The sequence below is a fragment of the Oncorhynchus mykiss genome, chromosome 2 (assembly GCF_013265735.2).
Source record: "Oncorhynchus mykiss isolate Arlee chromosome 2, USDA_OmykA_1.1, whole genome shotgun sequence".
NCBI classification, from domain to species: Eukaryota; Metazoa; Chordata; class Actinopteri; order Salmoniformes; family Salmonidae; genus Oncorhynchus; species Oncorhynchus mykiss.
Window position 1 is genome coordinate 56,207,756 of NC_048566.1, and position 21,762 is coordinate 56,229,517.

At 42.2% G+C, this 21,762-nt stretch overlaps 1 protein-coding gene across 2 annotated transcripts; it reads left to right on the forward strand.

Annotated features, from left to right (window-relative positions):
- Positions 1 to 72: 72 nt before the first annotated feature.
- On the forward strand, positions 73 to 21,322 carry LOC110492043 (cation channel sperm-associated protein 2). 2 transcript variants are annotated; one of them, XM_036951018.1, is made up of 14 exons: positions 73 to 285; positions 469 to 503; positions 3,200 to 3,383; positions 3,664 to 3,837; positions 4,161 to 4,229; positions 6,193 to 6,365; positions 9,445 to 9,606; positions 14,592 to 14,716; positions 15,030 to 15,208; positions 15,519 to 15,618; positions 15,861 to 15,887; positions 16,042 to 16,127; positions 18,009 to 18,167; positions 19,580 to 21,322. In XM_036951018.1, exons 2-14 carry the CDS (start codon positions 492 to 494, stop codon positions 19,609 to 19,611), a joined length of 1,482 nt encoding a protein of 493 aa, XP_036806913.1. In that variant the 5' UTR covers positions 73 to 285; positions 469 to 491; the 3' UTR covers positions 19,612 to 21,322. The 2 variants fall into 2 exon arrangements, with proteins under 2 accessions (XP_036806913.1, XP_036806912.1); XM_036951017.1 differs by lacking the exons at positions 73 to 285; positions 469 to 503 and having other exon boundaries at positions 3,008 to 3,383.
- The last annotated feature ends 440 nt before the right edge of the window (positions 21,323 to 21,762 follow it).

Genomic DNA, 21,762 nt, shown 5'->3' on the forward strand with positions numbered 1-21,762 from the left:
AAATGATACTGATAATATTGATCACAGACTTCAATTAATCTAAATACAGTACAACGAACGTTATTTGTTGTGGGAAAAATATAAATCACAGATATTAAAATAGTATGCATTATAATGTTCATTGCTTATTCATTACTATTGATACATTGTGTCTTTCTTTCCAAACAAAAATGTTCTGTGTCAGATGATACAATACTTTTTACATGTATTAATCACTACAGTATTTTGAACTAAGAGCCTGACAGAGTTGATTGATTTATGGAGTTACAGACAACGTAATAACAGGTGAGAGATTACGTTGTAGAACGATTATACTGTTGTGACATCACACATAGTAAAATATCATTTCGATTTATGACACATTTGTGTTCTGTTGAAGAGAACATTTCAGTCATGTCAAACTGCTTTGGTGAAATCATGTCAAACTGCTTTGGTGAAATCATGTCAAACTTATTTTGTTTTGCTTAGCTGAACGATATTCATATAGACAAATGGGGACACAGGTAAGTCATAATTTAACAATCCTTTTTTTTTCACCTTTATTTAACCAGGTAGGCTAGTTGAGAACAAGTTCTCATTTGCAACTGCGACCTGGCCAAGATAAAGCATAGCAGTGTGAACAGACAACACAGAGTTACACATGGAGTAAACAATTAACAAGTCAATAACATAGTAGAAAAAAGAGAGTCTATATACATTGTGTGCAAAAGGCATGAGGAGGTAGGCGAATAATTACAATTTTGCAGATTAACACTGGAGTGATAAATGATCAGATGGTCATGTACAGGTAGAGATATTGGTGTGCAGTATGGGGATGAGGTAGGTAAAATTGGGTGGGCTATTTACCGATAGACTATGTACAGCTACAGCGATCGGTTAGCTGCTCAGATAGCAGATGTTTGAAGTTGGTGAAGGCGATTTTTCAGCGATTTTTGCAATTCGTTCCAGTCACAGGCAGCAGAGAACTGGAACGAAAGGCGACCAAAAGAGGTGTTGGCTTTAGGGATGATCAGTGAGATACACCTGCTGGAGTGCGTGCTACGGGTGGGTGTTGCCATCGTGACCAGTGAACTGAGATAAGGCGGAGCTTTACCTAGCATGGACTTGTAGATGACCTGGAGCCAGTGGGTCTGGCGACGAATATGTAGCGAGGGCCAGCCGACTAGAGCATACAGGTCGCAGTGGTTGGTGGTATAAGGTGCTTTAGTAACAAAACGGATGGCACTGTGATAAACTGCATCCAGTTTGCTGAGTAGAGTATTGGAAGCTATTTTGTAGATGACATCGCCGAAGTCGAGGATCGGTAGGATAGTCAGTTTTACTAGGGTAAGTTTGGCGGCGTGAGTGAAGGAGGCTTTGTTGCGGAATAGAAAGCCGACTCTAGATTTGATTTTAGATTGGAGATGTTTGATATGAGTCTGGAAGGAGAGTTTACAGTCTAGCCAGACACCTAGGTACTTATAGATGTCCACATATTCTAGGTCAGAACCATCCAGGGTGGTGATGCTAGTCCGGCGTGCGGGTGCAGGCAGCGAACGGTTGAAAAGCATGCATTTGGTTTTACTAGCGTTTAAGAGCAGTTGGAGGCCACGGAAGGAGTGTTGTATGGCATTGAAGCTCGTTTGGAGGTTAGATAGCACAGTGTCCAAGTGTAACAGTATTATTTTTAAACCGTCCCCTCGCCCATACCCGGGCGCGAACCGAATCTGCACACATCAACAACTGACGCCTACGAAGCGTCGTTACCCATCGCTCCACAAAAGCCGCGGCCCTTGCAGAGCAAGGGGAACTACTACTTCAAGGTCTCAGAGCAAGTGACGTCACTGATTGAAACGCTATTTAGCGCCCACGCTAACTAAGCTAGCCGTTTCACATCCGTTACACTCACCCCCCTTTTGACCTTCCTCCTTTTTCCGCAGCAACCAGTAATCCGGGTCAACAGCATCAATGTAACAGTTTAATTTTTAAACCGTCCCCTCGCCCATACCCGGGCGCGAACCAGGGACTTTCTGCACACATCAACAACTGACGCCTACGAAGCGTCGTTACCCATCGCTCCACAAAAGCCGCGGCCCTTGCAGAGCAAGGGGAACCACTACTTCAAGGTCTCAGAGCAAGTGACGTCACTGATTGAAACGCTATTTAGCGCCCACGCTAACTAAGCTAGCCGTTTCACATCCATTACACAAGGACGGGCCGGAAGTATACAGAATGGTGTTGTCTGCGTAGAGGTGGATCAGGGAATCGCCCGCAGCAAGGGGGGGGGGGCGAAGCTGTTGGCCGAGGTTGGAGTAGCCAGGAGGAAGGCATGGCCAGCCGTTGAGAAATGCTTGTTGAAGTTTTCGCTAATCATGGATTTATCGGTGGTGACCGTGTTACCTAGCCTCAGTGCAGTGGGCAGCTGGGAGGAGGTGCTCTTGTTCTCCATGGACTTTACAGTGTCCCAGAACTTTTTGGGGTTCGAGCTACAGGATGCAAATTTCTGCCTGAAGAAGCTGGCCTTTGCTTTCCTGACTGACTGCGTGTATTGGTTCCTGACTTCCCTGAACAGTTGCATATCGCAGGGACTATTCGATGCTATTGCAGTCCGCCACAGGATGTTTTTGTGCTGGTCGGGGGCAATCAGTTCTGGAGTGAACCAAGGGCTATATCTGTTCTTAGTTCTGCATTTTTTGAACGGAGCATGCTTATCTAAAATGGTGAGGAAGTTACTTTTAAAGAATGACCAGGCATCCTCAACTGACGGGATGAAGTCAATATCCTACCAGGATACCCGGGCCAGGTCGATTAGAAAGGCCTGCTCACAGAAGTGTTTTAGGGAGCGTTTGACAGTGATGAGGGGTGGTCGTTTGACTGCGGATCCGTAGCGGATACAGGCAATGAGGCAGTGATCGCTGAGATCCTGGTTGAAGACAGCAGAGGTGTATTTGGAGGGCCAGTTGGTCAGGATGACGTCTATGAGGGTGCCCTTGTTTACAGATTTAGGGTTGTACCTGGTGGGTTCCTTGATGATTTGTGTGAGATTGAGGGCATCTAGCTTAGATTGTAGGACTGCCGGGGTGTGAAGCATATCTGTTTCATGTTGTAAATTTATGGCTATTCAAATTGTCATATGAATGGCATTCTTTAAAAACTTTAGTGTAAATTCAGGGTCTAATCACTGACAACAATTGCCGTAATTTGCATGGTCATTTTCCAGGAGCCCCCCTCCATGGATCTTCCCTCCTACAACAGCCACAATGAGATGGGCAAGTCAACCAATGAGAAGTTCCTTCCCAGAGCAGAGGTGGTCAGGTCCAAACTCATCCAGAGCTTCTACCTGCTGGACCAGTTACAGGAGGAGCAGAGAGGAAGCCCCAAATACTGCACCAATGATGTTTTAGGTAGCCCACAGTAATGACATAGCTTCCTATTTGGTCTGAATGAAACCGGCCTGAGTTGTTTTGAGAATTGAGGTGTTTGTCTGTGAAGAGATTTGTAGAAGTATGTTTACTTCAGATGATTACACACTTTGGTCCTGCTTGGCCTACACTTTACAATACAGGAATACTGTTACTCCATCGTGTGTATTTGTTTTTAAGAAGGCATTGGTAAATAACAAGGATGCTTATCTCGTCCGTCTGTCTGTCTGTCTGTCTGTCTGTGTGTGTGTGTGTTTGACAGAAGAGGAGAACTACACCAGTCTGATGGGGAAGGACACACACCAGCTGGTGCGTTTCGAGATCTCCCCCCAGAGGGGCAGCACCATCACCATGGACCTCCGTCGCCAGGGACGACTGGAGAACCTCCATGCCAACTATCCGCCCTTGAACATGTTTGCCCACTGGATTCTAGAGAGTATCCTTGCACCCAGTCCTGAATGGAAAACCAAAGCCTTGGGTTTTAGTTGTACCTGTAACTGCAATGACGTAAAGTGCGTAACCATATAGATGCAAGCCATTTCAAAACAAACCCTAAACAAACTACCTATATATATAGGGGGGGGGGGGGGGGGGGGGGGGGGGACTCATGTATGTCTTTTTTGTTGTTTGGGCTCAAGAGTTTTTCAATGTTTTTCATGATTATTCATAGGAACATTACAAGTGTACAAGTGTTGTCTCAGGAAATAGCTTTGTACATATTCCTTTCAAGTGTACTGTTTACTTGACAGAATTCTCCAGGTAAAATATTTATGAATATCATTGTCATCCTCATCATTCTGAACACCATTGTCTTGGAGATACAAGCAGGTAAAAAATATCAAAGTCTCTCATCATATCAAGTCAATGTCAAATAAATCATTAACACTTGTAATGCATTTCATCCCCATATTTCCACAGCCGGGGTCTATGAGCATTGACTGGAATTTTCAATATGACATAAGATGTTTCACTACATAGATAGAATGCCTACTATATTGCGAAGTGCACGGTCCGGTTCTGTTAGTGCTCCAGTCCCCCCTGTCATAGTTAGCAACAGAGGACATGGAAAGCATGTTATTTCCCGTAGAAATGGTTATGTGGTCAATGTCAGTAACCTAATTTATGTTCCTCTAACTCCCCTGTCTAACCACTGTCATTCCAGCGATAACTCTGTCAGCAGAGAGCCGTTAGCTCGACCAGTGCTATCAGTTCCTATGTGAATTCAACAAATGGATACTCCCCTCGGTTTTCAAATCAATTAGAGGGCTTGGGCTGTTGCACATTATAACGTCACGTCAAAGATGGACCTTCTTGATTTCTGGGTGCATGACACATACCCTGATATTCTGTTTCTCACAAAGACCTGGCTCAGGGGTTCGATTATGAATAAGGACATTGGAATTGGGGATTACAACATCTTCAGGTGTGATATCCTGAAAAAAAAGAGTGAGGGGTGGCTATACATGTGAAATCAATGCATGTTCTCTAAGTGTCACTATCCACAAAAAAAGTGTGAGTGTTTGCTTATAGATGTGGCTTTATGCCAAAATACTAACTTGTTTGTAGCAGGGATTTAATGCCCTCCTGCTGCATTGGCGAATGCTGTTGGTACTATTTCTGAGTATTTATAACATTTTATGTAATCTAAATTAGTTATGTTAGAAGATTTGAACCTGGATTGGCTTAACATGGCCTCTGATCCTTTGAAGAATATTTGTCTGGGCTATAACCTGACTCAACTAATCTCCCCAAACCTACAGTGATTCATGTAAGAAACCCAGCAAAGTCCTCGCTGATGAACCTAATTTTGACAAATAGCTCCCACAAGCACTTATCAAGTAATGTTTTGCTAATGACATCAGTGATCATTGCACGTATTAGAGATACGAAACACAACACTTTGATCTTGATATAATTATGAAGATGAATTTTAAAAAGTTAACTCCCCAAGTATCTCTTCAAGATACTACTGTATGTTTTGCTCCAAGCTTTCCTCTATCGGCTGCATGCCTGACCCTAAACTTGCTCTATAACTTTTTTCATCGATTTTTATACTGTGTCTCTGGCAGACAAACTGACTCGGTAGCTGATTGGCAGTGTTTCAGGCAATTGAGAAATAGATACACTTCCTTAATTAAGAAAGCTAAATCAAGCTACTTTCTATCTTAGACTCTGCTGGTGAGCTGTAAAATTTGGGGGAAACAGTTAATGCACTGAAACGTGGAACTTCCTCTCCTTCCCTGCCTAAGCAAATCGTGTCAGACTGGCATCATTACTGAGAAAAATGAGTTAAGCTATGCTTTTAATCATCATTTTATCTCTGCAGGTTTTTTATTTTAAAGAAAAGGTGGTTTAACTGACCCTGGTCAGTTAGTCGACTGCTCTTCCCTCTCCCAAACTCCAGTTGGCGCAATGAAAGATCAGTCAACTTCTAGTGAATCTTTGTTCTAATTTCAACAACTTTCTACTGAGATGTGCTTGATGTGTAAAAAAATGTTTTTTTTAAAAAATCCACTGGAGCTGATTTGCTTAATCCTGTCTTGCTGCATCTTTCTGCTACCCTGATTGTGGAATCATTGAAATATTTTGTTATCTTGGGTGCTATTCCTAGGGTTTGGAAGGCTGCCCATGCGCAAAACAAAATGTAATCAACACTCATCTTATATCTTTCTTAGCTTCAAAATGTATTCTAAGGTTTGCAGATGATTCATCTTTGCTTTAGCCAACTCATTGACGGTTGTTGGCAGGACAACAAGCAGACCTGGCAACTTGACTATTCTTTCTGCCCAAGAGGTGTTTGACAACATGGACCCCAAGCTGGAGATTGTGAAACTGGTTCTGGAAATGTTGGACTGGAGCATCCTGGCCATCTTCTTCCTGGAGATCTTATTGAAGTGGTTGGACAACTTCTGGAATTTCTGGAAAAGCACCTGGAACATCTTTGATTTTGCTGTCACCATGCTGGTAAGAGCCAAACCAGCAAATAATTGAATAATGACTTGTCTCCATGTGAATGTACTGTAGATGTGATGTAGATAGATGCACATAAATAAATGCATACCTATATATAGAGGCCTATGCATTATGTAGATATACACATACAGTGCCTTCAGAAAGAATTCAAACCCCTTGACATTTTCCACATTTTGTTGTGTTACAGCCTGAATTTAAAATAGATTAAATTGAGATTTTGTGCCTACGCACAATACCCCATCATGTCAAAGTGGAATTATGTTTGTAGACATTTTTACAAATGCATAAACAATGAAAGGCTGAAATGTCTTGGGTCAATAAGTATTAAAATCCCTTTGCCTTGCAAGCCTAAATAAGTAAAGGAGTAAAAATGTGCTTAACAAGTCACATACTCAATCAATCAAATGTATTTATTAATCCCTTTTTACATCAGCCAATGTTAATAAGTGCTATACAGATACACAGCCTAAAACCCCAAACAGCAAGCAATGCAGATGTAGAAGCACAGTGGCTTGGAAAAACTCCCTAGAAAGGCAGGAACCTAGGAAGAAACCTAGAGAGGAACCATGCTCTGAGGGGTGGCCAGTCCTCTTATGGCTGTGCCGGGTGGAGATAACAGTACATGACCAAGATGTTCAAACATTCATAGATGACCAGCATTGCTCACAGTGGTTGTAGAGGGTGCAACAGGTCAGCATCTCATGAGTAAATACCAGTTGGCTTTTCATAGCTGATCATTCAGAGTTAGAGAGAGCAGGTGTACTAGAGAGAAAGTCGAAAACAGCAGGTCCGGAACAAGGTAGCATATCCGGTGAACAGGTCAGGGTTCCATAGCCGCAGGCAGAATAGTTGAGACTGAGGCAGCAGCACGACCGAGTGGACTGGGGACAGAAAAGAGTCATCAGGCCAGGTAGTCCTGAGGCATGGTCCTAGGGCTCAGGTCCTCAGAGAGAAGAGAAAGAGAGAGAGAGAATTAGAGAGAGCATACTTAAATTCACACATGACACCGGATAAGACAGGAGAAATACTCCAGATATAACAGACTGACCCTAGCCCCCCGACACAAACTATTGCAGCATAATTACTGGAGGCTGAGACAGGAGGGGTCAGGAGACACTGTGGCCCCGTCCAACGATATCCCTGGACAGGGCCAACCAGGCAGGATATAATCCCACCCACTTTGCCAAACCACAGCCCCCACACCACTAGAGGAATATCTTCAAACCACCAACTTACTACCCTGAGACAATACCAAGTATAGCCCACGAAGATCTCCCTCACGACACGACCCCGAGGGGGGGGTAACCCAGACAGGAAGATCACGTCAGAGACTCAACCCACTCAAGTGACGCACTCCTCATAGGGACGGAATTGCACCAGTAAGCCAGTGACAGCAAGGGTGGTTCTTCGCTCCAGTGCCTTTCCGTTCACCTTCACACCCCTGGGCCAGACTACACTCAATCATAGGACCTACTGAAGAGATGAGTTTTCAATAAAGACTTAAAGGTCGAGACAGAGTCTGCCTGGCCTGCACCCTATCCTGCTGCCTGGCCTGCACCCTATCCTGCTGCCTGGCCTGCACCCTATCCTGCTGCCTGGCCTGCACCCTATCCTGCTGCCTGGCCTGCACCCTATCTCATTGTGGAGCTAGAGGAGTTAGAAACCATACTAAGTTGCATGGACTCACTGTGTGTAATAGTGTTTAACATGATGTTGGAATGAACACCTCATCTCTGTACCCCACACATATAACGTAATGTCCCTCAGTCGAGCAGTGAATTCTAAACACAGATTCAACCACAAACATCAGGAAGGTTTTCCAATGACGAATCAAAGATCAGGGAGGTTTTCCATTGACAAATCAAAGATCAGGAAGGTTTTAAATGCTTCACAAAGAAGGGGACCTATTGGTTAAAATAAAGAAAGCAGACGTTGCATATCGTTTTGAGCATGTTGAAGTTATTGTTTATCAATACACCCAGTAAGTACAAAGCTACAGGCGTCCTTCCTAACTCAGTTGACAGAGATGAAGGAAACCGCTCTGGGATTTCACCATGAGACCAATGGTGACTTTAAAACAGTAACAGAGTTTAATGACTGTGATAGTAGAAAACTGAGGATGGATGAACAACATTGTGGTTAATCCACAATACTAACCTAATTGACAGAGTGAAAAGAAGGAAGCCTGTACAGAATACAAATATTCAGAAACACCCTTTTGCAACAAGGCACTAAAGTAATACTGCAAAAATTGTGGCAAAGTAATTAACTTTTTGTCCTGAATACAAAGCATTATGTTTGGGGCAAATCCAATATAACACATTACTGTGGACCACTCTCCATATTTTCAAGCATAGTGGTGGCTGAATCATGTTATGGGTACGCTTGTAATCGTTAAGTGGGGAGTGGGGAGTGGGGACTGGGGAGTTTTTCAGAATAAAAAATAAAGCTGAATGGAGCTAAGCACAGGCAAAATCCTAGAGGAACACCTGGTTCAGTCTGCTTTCCACCAGACACGGGGAGATTAATTAATTTTTCAACAAGACAATAACCTAAAACACAAGGCCAAATCTACACTGGAGTTGCAGTGAAAGTTCCTGCGTGGCCAAGTTTCAGTTTTGACTTAAAATTGTCTTGAAAATCTATGGCAAGACTTGAAAATGGCTGTCTAGCAATGATCAACAACCAACTTGATTTAGCTTATATAATTTTATATTGTACAATCCAGGCTAGCAAAGCTCTTAGAGACTTACCCAGAAAGACTAATTGCTGCTAAAGGCGATTCTATGTATTGACTCAGGGGTGTGGATACTTATGTAAATGATACATTTCTGTATTTCATTCTAGATAAATGTGCAACAATTTCTAAAAACGTGTTTTCACTTTGTCATGATGGGGTATTTTGTGTAGATAGGTGAGAGAAAAAAAATTAGATACTTAATCAATTTTGAATTCAGGCTTTAACACAACAAATGGAATCCGTGAATGGATGTGAATACTTTCTGAAGGCACTGTACATACACGTCCAAATCCCAGTTACAGTACTCAGGTTACCTCTCTCCTCCCCCAGTCTGTTATACCAGAGATCGTGAAGGTCTTCAAAGGGGTGGACACTGACGACCTGGAGATTGTGGCACTCCTAAAGAAGTTCCGTATCCTCCGCTCCCTGAAAATTATCTCCAAATTCAGGCAGATCCGCCTTATCGTGTTGGCCATCTCCAAAGCGTTCAAGGTAGGGAACCAACCATAGAAATACAGTATAATTGTTTATTCTATGTCTATGGATCCAACAGTTTTACACTCCCACTGCATTGGTGTCAGCATTTATTGTGCAGTTAGAGACTGAGTGATACAGACTTTGGGAGTAGGACAAACATGAATGACACAACTAATAAAAACATTAAAAGGTAGGCCTAATGATAAAACATGCATTTGCTGTAAGTATATACTGCACCTGTACATAGCCCACCTATAATTTAGCCCTATCAACTACCTCTTTCCCAACTGTATTTAATTTATTTATTTATTTTGCTCCTTTGCACCCCATTATTTTTATTTCTACTTTGCACATTCTTCCATTGCAAAACTACCATTCCAGTGTTTTACTTGCTATATTGTATTTACCTTGCCACCAAGGCCTTTTTTTGCCTTTACCTCCCTTCTCACCTCATTTGCTCACATTGTATATAGACTTGTTTATACTTTATTATTGACTGTATGTTTGTTTTACTCCATGTGTAACTCTGTGTTGTTGTATCTGTCGAACTGCTTTGCTTTATCTTGGCCAGGTCGCAATTATAAATGAGAACTTGTTCTCAACTTGCCTACCTGGTTAAATAAAGGTAAAATAAAAAAATAAAAAAATAAATATCACATAGCAGCAATTAGCCTAATATGTTTATTTTACTTGTATTATTTAGGCCCTAAATCATAATCGTATTGCAGGGCATCTCTCCTTTCTGACATGACTGGTTTATTTCCTCTACACAACAAATGAAGCTAACATTAATTCCATCTCTCAATCAATAGCCTGAGTATGCTCGAAAGTAATTAGTAGCCTACTTAAAATAATTGTGTGATAAGAGAGCGACATCATGGCCTGTAATCTCAGAGTTTATCCCAAGGCTGGATATTATACCAAGGCTGTATAATTTATTTTGAAATGGTTCAAAATGGCAATCACACTTCCAGAATGCGACGCCAGTATTTGGCACTCGCTATAGATGGCATGCATTTTTGGTTTGAAAAAAGTCACTGCAAAGGATTTAAACACTCTGCTCATGGCCCAGTTCCAGCATGTCCAAATTGTACAGCAAATGAGAGATTTTTTTGTCAACACAAAAGGTGAATGGATGACGTTTTTCAGGTGGGTATGTGTCTGATTTATCAATGAAAACATGCGTATATGTGGTGTGTGACAGTTTGATGAATCCCAATAATTTGTTGTGCACTTAAATCCTAGAATCTCCACGTACGCCAGATTTAGTGAGACATTTACACCGGTTTGTAAATGAGGCCCCAGCCAGGTAACATGGTCAACTTCTAGCCATACTATTATCACATATGACTGCCAAGCACTTCTGGATATCAGATTGACAGTTACTAACCTCGATTTCAACTTCAAATACGACTTCAACTCAGACTCAGCTGTTCCACTGCTCATACTGGACCATATTTCTTTGTTCCATGGGCTACCAAAACGCCGCGGGCGTAAACGTGGGAGACGAGGTGGAGTCCTGGTGAAATTGAGGCAAAGAGAAAACTGAAAGGCGTTCCGGTCTGTTCTATTGGCAAATTTCTAGGCACTCGAGAATATGATGGATGAGCTTCGTTCCAGAGTCTCCTATTATAGAGACTTGAAGAAGCTGCAATATTATATGTCTTACTGAAATATCACATTTACATAAGTATTCAGACCCTTTATTCAGTACTTCGTTTAAGCACCTTTTGGCAGTGATTACAATCTTCTTGGGTATGACGCTACAAGTGTGGCACTGTATTTGGGGAGTTTCTCCCATTCTTCTCTGCAGATCCTCTCAAGCTCTGTCAGGTTGGATGGGGAGCGTCACTGCTCAGCTATTTACAGGGATGTTCGATCTGGTTCAAGTCCGGGCTCTGGCTGGGACACTCAATGCCTTTCAGAGAATTGTCCCTAAAGCCACTCCTGCGTTGTCTTGGCTGTGTGCTTAGGGTCGTTGTCCTGTTGGAAGGTGAACCTTCGCCCCAGTCTGAGGTCCTGAGTGCTCTGGAGCAGGTTTTCATCAAGGATATCTCTGTACTTTGCTCCATTCAACTTTCCCTCGATCCTGACTAGTCTCCCAGTCCCTGCCACTAAAAAACATCCCCCACCGTAGGGATGGTACCAGGTTTCCTCCAGACGTGACGCTTGGCATTCAGGACAAAGAGTTCAATCTTGGTTTCATCAGACTTGACAGTTCTTCAAATACCTTTTGGAAAACTCCAAGCGGGCTGTCATGTACCTTTTACTGAGGAGTGGCTTCTGTCTGGCCACTCTACCATAAATGCCTCATTGGTGGAATGCTGCAGAGATGGTTGTCCTTCTGAAAGGTTCTCCCATCTCCACAGATGAACTCGGGTTCTGTGGGTTGGGTTCTTGGTCACCTCCCTGACCAAGGCCGTTCTCCCCCGATTGCTCAGTTTGACCAGCCGGCCAGCTCTAGGAAGAGTCTTGGTGGTTCCAAACTTCTTTCATTGAAGAATGATGCAGGCCACTGTGCCCTTGGGGATCTTCAATGCTGCAGAAATGTTTTGGTACCCGTCCCCAGAGATGTGCCTCGACACAATCCCATGTCTTGGAGCTCTACGTACAATTCCTTCGACCTCATGGCTTGGTTTTTGCTCTGACATGCAACTGTGGGACCTTATATGGACAGGTGGGTGCCTTTCCAAATTAATTGATGACAGGTGGACTCCAATCAAGTTGTAGAAACATCTTAAGGATGATCATCTTAAGGATGATCAATGGAAACAGGATGCACCTGAGCTCAATTAGCAAAGGGTCTAAAGGGTCTCATAGCAAAGGGTCTAAATACTAATTTTAAAAAGGTATCTGTTTTTTTATTTGTAATACATTTGCAAAAAAAAATCTAAAAAACAATTTTTGCTTTGTCTTTATGGGGTATTGTGTGTAGATTGATGAGCAATACAATTTCTGTAATACATTTTAGAATAAGGATGTAACATAACAAAATGTGGAAAAAGTCAAGGGGTTTGAATACTTTCTGAATGCACTGCACATACCATATACACACTCTATAACTAGTGCACTGAGAGTCGGGAAGCAAGTTCATGAAGTGAGTGTTTCAATAAATAAACGCAACTAAATACAATACAAAACAAGAAACACAATGCACCGACATGACACTGGAACAGAAACAATAACGCCTGGGGAAGGAACCAAGCGGAGTGACATATATAGGGAAGGTAATCAGGGAAGTGATGGAGTCCAGGTGAGTCTGATGACGCGCAGGTTCACGTAATGATGGTGACAGGTGTGCTCCATAACGAGCAGCCTGGTGACCTAAAGGCTGGAGAGGGAGCACACACTACACTGTCTCTCCCACACATTCACTACACACGGATACCGACACAACACAAACGCATACTCTTTATTTTACTCATATTATTATCTATCCGGATGCCTAGTCGCTGTACCCTGCCTTTATGTACATACACTATATATACAAAATGTGGACACCCCTTGAAATGAGTGAATTTGGCTATTTCATTCACACTCGTTGCTAACAGGAGTACAAAATCGAGCACACAACCATGCAATTTCCATAGACAATCATTGGCAGTAGAATGGCCTCACTGAAAAGCTCAGTGACTTTAAACGTGGCACCATCATAGGATGCCACCTTTCCAACAAGTCAGTTCGTCAAATTTCTTCCCTGCCAGAGCTGTCCCGGTCAACTGTAAGTGCTGTTATTGTGAAGTGGAAACGTCTAGGAGCAACAACGGCTCAGCAGCAAAGTGGTAGGCCACACAAGCTCACAGAACAGAACCCCCGAGTGCTGAAACGCGTAAAACTTGTCTGTCCTCGGTTGCAGCACTCACTACCAAGATCCAAACTGCTTCTGGAAGCAATGTCAGCACAAGAACTGTTCGTCGGAAGCTTCATGAAATGGGTTTCCATGGCCGAGTAGCTCAATGCCAAGTGTCGGCTGGAGTGGCATAAAGCTTGCCGCCATTGGACTCTGGAGCAGTGGAAATGCGTTCTGTGGAGTGATTAATCACGCTTCACCATCTGGCAGTCCGACAGACTGTGTTTGGCAGATGCTAGGAGAACGCTACCTGTCCCAATGCACAGTGCCAACTATACAGTTTGGTGGTGGTGGAGTAATAGTCTGGGGCTGTTTTTCATGGTTCGGGCCAGGCCCCTTAGTTCCACTGAAGGGAATCTTAACACTACAGTATACAATAACTTTCTAGACAATTCTGTACTCCCAACTTTGTGGCAACAGTTTGGGGAAGGCCCTTTCCTGTTTCAGCGTGACAATGCCCTGTATACGAAGCAAGGTCCATACAGAAATGGTTTGTCGAGATTGGTGGGGAAGAACTTCACTGGCCTGCACAGAGCCCTGACCTCAACCCCATCAAACACCTTTGGGAAGAATTAGAACACCGACTGTGAGCCAGGCCTAATCGCTCAACATCAGTGCCCGACCTCACTAATGCTCTTGTGGCTGAATGGAAGCAAGTCCCTGCAGCAATGTTCCAACATCTAGTGGAAAGCCTTCCCAGAATAGTGGAGGCTGTTATAGCAGCAAAGGGGGGACCAACTCCATATTAATGCCCGTGATTTTGGAATGAGATGTTTGACGAGCCGATGTCCACATACTTTTGGTCATGCAGTGTACTTACCTCAAATACATCATACTTCTGCACATTAATCTGGTACTGGTACTCCCTGTAAATACCGCCATTCTAGTGTATTTTAGTTTATTCCTCATGTTTGTTACTATTTTATTTTGTATTATTATTTTTAAAAGTTCGTAAGCAAGCATTTCACTGTAAAGTCTATACCAGTTGTATTCGGCGAATGTAATACATATGATTTGATTAGTCCTACCTGTATACATGTGTGGTCCTTTTGTGACCTCATGGAACATAGAAATGGTCCCACTGTTATGAAGAGCCTCTATTCTATTATATTCTACTGAAGGATGACAAAATATCTCTGTGTGTTTACAGGCTATGACCTTCATATTCTTACTGCTGCTGGTGTTTGCTTATATCTTCGCTGTGGTTGGAGTCATCCTGTTCGAGAGTTACACTCGCTCCAACATCGAGGGCCTGGTCTACAATATGAACTTTAAGTGTGTGACATTTGCTCTTACTATGAAAGCTTGGTTTCTTTGGAAGTATTTAACAGTAGTATTTCTCTCTTTCTCAGTTAAGATAATATAATATTAATGTGAACAGTGGTCATTGAGAAACATCACATTTTCCTAAATCTCACACATTTTAAGATGGCTTCAAGAATAGAATGCAAAGACTTGATATTACACTACAGATAAGGTTAAAGTCCAACCAGTCAGAATCCATTTCCGTTCAGGAACTAAACCTACTAAACCTGTTACATCTTTGAAGATTTTTGACACGTTTTCATGAACCTTCATCACCTCCCAGAGATATCTACAACTCCTTCATCACCCTCTTCATCCTCTTCACCATGGATCACTGGTACGCTCTGCTCGCCGACACCCGCAAAGTTCCAGAACTGGACAAAGCCATATGTGGCCTATACATCATCCTCTGGCTCCTCATAGGCTCCTTCGTATTCCGCAATATCTTTGTGGGTATTATGGGTAGGTACTTCCCCGTAATGCTTTGATAAAGCGCATCCATTTAGCTATTTCATTTTCTTTTTTCCGTATTCTCAGACTTGACTGTTTGTGGGTCTTTTATCTTTTATCTAGATATTTCACATTAAAATGGAAATTTAAAAAGTTCTCTAACTTTGAAGGCCAGCTGGATATAAAACGGTTTTATATCATACTGTTCCAATGTCCATGCTACTTGCATAAATACTACTGGGCATGCAGTCTAAGTGGTATGCTAATGTGATAGTGCTCAGATTTTTTTACCTAATTGTCTGCTTCCTTTTTGTCCGTCCAGTGAATAACTTCCAGGCCATCCGGAGTGACCTCTCTAAAGAGGTACAGCAGATTGAGATCCAGGCCAAAGCTGATCTCTTTAAAGCTGAGATCATAAACAGGTGAGTGTGGAGATGTTCTATTGGATTCTTCAGACCGGTGTGATTGGCTAATAGCGTTACAGTAAAGAAATGAAACCGTATTATCTTTTTCAAGATAGAAGTCTTTGATGTTCACCATTACTTTCTGGGCTAATATGTGAAACTAACCAATATATTATCTTTGTTTAGATAAAATATGTTGTCATTGAAATGTCTTTTGACAAATACCGTGAAACATGTATGTTTTTCTTTTCTTTTTGTAGGAGGATAAGTCATTCGAAATTTGCCGGGTAAGGCAGTTTCTTATAACCTTTAATGTACGTTCTCGTCCCTGTCGTAAAACGTATAAAACAATTTGATGTCAACACAATTTAATTAATTTCATTTAAATTCACAACTGAAAAAAGTTCAGGTTAGGTCTAATATATTCAAATATACATTTAGGCTGAGCAAAGTGGCAGAGGATGGTGAAGAGTCATTTTCCACTGAGGATCTACTACAGTTTACAAGATCTAATATTCCAGAAAAAGGTGGGTGTCACGGCTGTTGAAAGATGCGGACCAAGGTGCAGCGTACATATTACTTTATTAAAGAATGACGCCAACAAAAAAATAAACCATACAAAACAAACCGTGCCGCTAAAGGCAATAGTGCCCGCAAACAAAGACAACTTGCCACAAACACAGGTGGGGAAAAGGGCTACCTAAGTATGGTTCCCAATCAGAGACAACGACAGACAGCTGTCCCTGATTGAGAACCATACCCAGCCAAAACATAGAAATAGAAAATCATAGAAACACAAAACATAGAGTGCCCACCCCAACTCACACCCTGACCAAACCAAAATAGAGACATAAAAAGGATCTCTAAGGTCAGGGCGTGACAGTGGGTTCTTTTCAAACCTAACCACCATTGGGACACCGTAATAAACTCATCATACTTTGAATAGGGACCATTTCTTTGCGATCCTACAATGAGACAAAAGAGCAATTAATTTTGTCACAGAACAAAGAACATTCTAAGAACCCTACGTTTCTTAGAGCTGAGAGGTTAGAGGTTGTCCTATGGTTATTTTGCATACAACCTCCCCACAGTGTTTTGTGAATGGTGCAGGATAGTTGCTTGGCTTTGGAACATCTTCAGCACATTTAAGGAACTTGACAAAAAAAACTTTATTTCATTACTTTAACAGAACGATTCCTAAAAGTTAACACATGGTTACATTTAATTACATTTTGATAATATTTGAAGAACGTTCTCTAAATGGTTTGACATTGGGAATGTTCTCAAATTGTTCAGACAATGTTAAGAAACAACGGTCTTCTGTGAGAAATTCAGTACTTCAGCATACCGTTTCTTACAGGTTTCCTCGTGGTTTTATTTAAAGTCATGTTCATAAATTGTTCAGAGAACTTTAAGAAACAACTATCTTTTGTGGGAATTTCAGTACAGAACATTCTGCACAAGTTCCCATGTGGTTCTATTTAATGCAATATTTTGACAACATTCTGGGAACATTCTCAAAAACGGTGTAACTTAAGCAATTTTCTCAGAACTTTCCGAGAATGTATGGTTCTCTTTTATGTCCGTTCTTGGTAATATTCTGGGAATGTTGTAAAAAAAAATGGAATTCTAAATGTTACGAAAAACATTACCATCAATAAGCTCTAAATTCTGTTCTCAGAACATGAAGAAAACTTTCCAGAAAAAACACAGAAACTTAAGTAACTTTCAGAGAACGCTCTAAGAATGTTATTTACATATACATTACATTCTCAGCATCAACAAAACTCTCTAATCCTCCAGCTTGTTAAGTGTGTGCAAGATCACACCTACTGTGATTGTTGGCAAACTTTCACTTATAACTTAACAAAACTTTCATAACATTTAGAGAATGTTCTCAGAATGTTATTTAATTACCTTCAAATAAACTATAATTTCCATTCTCAGAGAGTTAATAAAACCTCCCAGAAACTCGAGTGAAATGTTCTCAGAATCTCCCTGCAACCAAAAAAATAAATGTTCCCATAACAGTCATCAGTTTTACCCGTCAGGAATCTTAGGGCTCTGTTCCTGGAAACCAATCTGAAACCAAAAACACATTCCCACAACTTCCAAGGAACCAAATTTGTGTCAAAATGTTGGTGATACCCAATAAATCATAGGGACTACATTTGGAGTGTGTGATTATATTTGGTACAGTACATCAATTCTGTTAAGAATAACAGTGAACATACCAACATACCCTGGACACTGAGATCTCATTACTATGATGCATCTGCCATCTGGGCCATCATAAAGGCACCAAACTTAAAACAAACTGAAACAGAGAGGGTATCCCTGGACTCGTTTTCATTTTTCTGTTTCATGCCCTAATGAACTGGTTTCCTCGTATTACCCCTCTCTGTTAGACTGGGAGTCGTACGTGGAGGAGAATATGAAGGTGATGCAGGAGCAAGAGGAGGACGAGAAGGTCACCTGGCCCCGGGATTCCCTTTTCAGGTACTTTGAGCTGCTGGAGGTTCTCCAGCACAACCTGGACGAGAGGAAGAGGCTGCAGAACTTAGCAGGTAAGGAATCACACGGAGGAGGAGCAGGAGGAGGAGTAGTAGTAGTAGTAGTAGTAGTCGTCGTCCCCTCCAGGACTGTATTTAGATGTCGAAGAGACTAAAAGGTTTTGCAAGGGGGAGGGGGCCCAATCAACCAAATCTCTCATAGGGCCCCCAAAAGGCTAGAGGTGGCAGTGCTGATGAAGGTGGATTGTGGTGGATTAATTTCTGATTTACCAAATAAGGAGAAAGAGACAAACTTCACACACCAGTCAGAGTTATACTTAAACTACATCTTTAATAATAATTAAGCTTTGCAATGGCATTTGACTTTCAACAATTCACTATTTCTAATGAACCGTTGAGAGTGACTACAGAAAATTACAAAGATCTTTTATAGCCAAGATACACCCCTCTCAACCTACATGACGGACCACAGATCTTAGGAACTCTTCACAAAGTGACTTTATAATTGACAAAGGAGTATCCCTTAGCCAGATAACATTCACTATAAATTATCGCTTAGTTTGGTCCATACGACAAGGTTCTAATCTCATTCCTGGTACTTCATAGTACAAAAACACCAACTCATCCAATGGCATATATCAATTGTCAACTCTAGATACTCCCATCTCTAGTAAACCCCCTCTTGACCCCACTCCTGGACAAGCTCACTGAGGGGAGTGAGCCTCTAGGTCATACACTATCCCAGGATAGATCAGAGAGGACATACAATGTTTCCAGACGCTGCCATACATCTGCCCCCAATGGGAAAAGGAGGGAGTGACTGGTGCACAGACATTGTTGAGACAAGTCATTGGTTCCCCATTAATCATGCCATCCCTTCACATGGTTTAAGAATAGGTAAAGACACATTCACATATGAAGACAATGTTCCATTCTGTCCTCTTCCCTTTCTGATATTCTGCATAGCACCAGGGACATGTGAAAGACAAGCCTGACCTCTCCCCTCTCTGGGCCCCAAGTGACTAAGACCCAGCTGAGGGAAAAGTGCAACTGCCAACACTATTGTCCAAAGGGATACATTCTAATGACAAGTATCTCACATGAGCATATTAGGCAAATAAAACATCTTAATTATCTATGTTACCCAACTAATTCTGATTCATCCGCCACAAGATGAGAAAGGGATAGGAAACCACTTGAGACTATGCACTTGGCAATAGTCTTGGTAGCCGAGACTAGTAGAAATTTGTCTGAACTATTGAAACAACAACAACACTTCTGAATAGGTTTCATGTGTTTTTGCCAGATGCCTTAATCATGTAATAAGTATGCCTCGCTTTAGAACCTCATTGTGAAGTACATAATAGACACAGTAGACCTACAGTATGTTTGAGTCAAAAATGTTCTCTCTCTCTGTCTGTCTCGCTCTGTCCCTCTCCCTACTCTCTCTGTCTCCTCTGACACAGTTCAGGCATTGCTAAACCTGCACGACTCATAGGACCCCACATCGACATCTATTCAGAAGAGCCACCATATTTTGAAGAAAATAAAACATGTTTTTTTTCTTCCCAGTATTGTCAGTGTCCATGTTCAATTAGTCATCTAGTTCACCCTTGAGAACTAAAGCTGATGTGGAAGGCAGAGAGAGCCAACGATAGCCTGGTTAAACCATACTGAATGCTGCGCACACCGCTGTTTTACTTCACCTCAGTTTGGATGCCAGGCTAAGGCAATGAGGTCAAATATATTTATTCCTAGTAGTAGTCAACTTGAATGGTCTCACAGTTCCACCCAATATGTAATAGGGGGCACTCTTACACAGTGTCACTGAGCCCCCTGGGAGGTCATGGACCGTGTCCACCACAGTTCTCCTTAAGATTATTCCCTGCCATCTTAGATTGACATGTGACATCCTAGACAGATCAAGGTTACATTGGTACTGTCCTATGCAATAGCTGGTGGACAATAACAATGGGGTTTTATTTAAATAAAAGAAGGCTACATTAAGTCCTCAGCGCAGAGGCTACTCTCAAAGTAGTCAAGAAATGGCTGCCAGACCTTAGAAAACTTTTGAGAGGAGCCACGGGTGGAATATTTTACCTTCTCAAGTTTGAGATGGGCCATAACATCACTAACCCAGTTTAAGATGGGCCATAACGTCCCTAACTCAGTGAGCATGCGATGGCGGGGTATCGGGTTTCCACTTAAAAAGGAATAAGTGGGCGGGCCAGACGGGACGAAAAGGCTATGGCCTCTGCTTGGGTAATGCAGAAAGTAATCCCTTCGTGAGCGCCTCAATAATAGGGACAAAAGGGAGTTGGGGCAATTTTCTTATTGCATATATTTGAGAAAGTCTCAAAGATAGAGGACCAGAATGGACCTGGTGTCAGGCATGACCAGTACGTGTGATACAGAGTGGCGGTTGGCTGATGGCATCTAGAGTAGGTTGGGTCTATTTCTGTTTACAATACGGAAGGTCTACTCCTGCAAAAGTGTAGGCAATGAAATACTTGAAAACTTTAGTAAATCATGTCTAATGCAGATAGAGGATATGTGTATCCTGTCAATTGCAGAATGCCAGGTGATATCGGAGATCTCGATTCCAAACGCTTCCTCCCATGAACGATTTACGTGGTCTGGCAGCCATTTCTCGACTACATTGAGAGTAACCTCTGCTCTGAGAACTTAATGTAGCCTTGTTTTATAAAAACGTTCTATTGTCCACCAGCTATTGCATAGGATAGTACCAATGGAACCTTGATTGATGCACATGTCTATCTAAGATTGGGGCACGCAATATTCTGAATAATGTCATGCAGCATAGAAATGTGTCCCTTTTTTTTTAGGGATCCAGGTTCAAACCAGCTGGTGGGTGGGAGAGATGGGGGGGGGGGGATCAGACTAAAGAGGTTGGGATGATGTTTGACATGAGTGCTATTCCATAAGTGGCCACACCAGTTGGTCCTTCCCCCTCTAAGAACGTAGAGACCCAAATGTTTATATTGTGAATATTGACAGTTCGGTAGTAATGGAGGAAACTGGGTAGAGCAAGACCCCCCTCTCCTTTATATCTTTCCAAAAAAACACTTTACGCAACCATGGGATCGTTTATATTCCAAATGAAAGTACATATACACTGAGTGTTCAAAACGTCAAGGACACCTGCTCTTTCCATGACATCGACTGACCAGGTGAATCCAGGTGAAAGCTATGATCCCTTATTGATGTCACTTGTTAAATCCACTTCAATCAGTGTAGATGAAGGGGAGGAGACAGGTTAAAGGAGGATTTTTAAGCCTTGAGACATGGATTGTGTATGTATGTCACTCAAATGGTGAATGTGCAAGACAAAAGATTGAACGAGGTATGTAGTAGGTACCAGGCACACTGGTTTGAGTGTGTCAAAAACTGCAATGCTTCTAGGTTTTTCACGCTCAACAGTTTCCCGTGTGTATCAAGAATGGTCCATCATCCAAAGGACATCCAGCCAACTTGACACAACTGTGGGAAGCATTGGAGTCCACGCGGGCCAGCATCCCTGTGGAACGCTCCCCGACGCTTGGCGGTATTGAATGTCAGTCTGTCCATGTGTCACTGTCTGTCACATCAAATGTGTCTCTTGACCTGTGTGCACCTACGTTGCAAACTT

Bases quoted from the DNA above. Each gene is read 5' to 3' on its own strand.
- LOC110492043 (XM_036951017.1), top strand. From the start codon at position 3,185: ATGGTCATTTTCCAGGAGCCCCCCTCCATGGATCTTCCCTCCTACAAC. The intron at 4,230-6,192 runs GTAAAAAATATC...TTTCTGCCCAAG, and splicing joins TGTCTTGGAGATACAAGCAG to AGGTGTTTGACAACATGGAC. The intron at 18,168-19,579 runs GTAAGGAATCAC...CCTCTGACACAG, and splicing joins GAGGCTGCAGAACTTAGCAG to TTCAGGCATTGCTAAACCTG.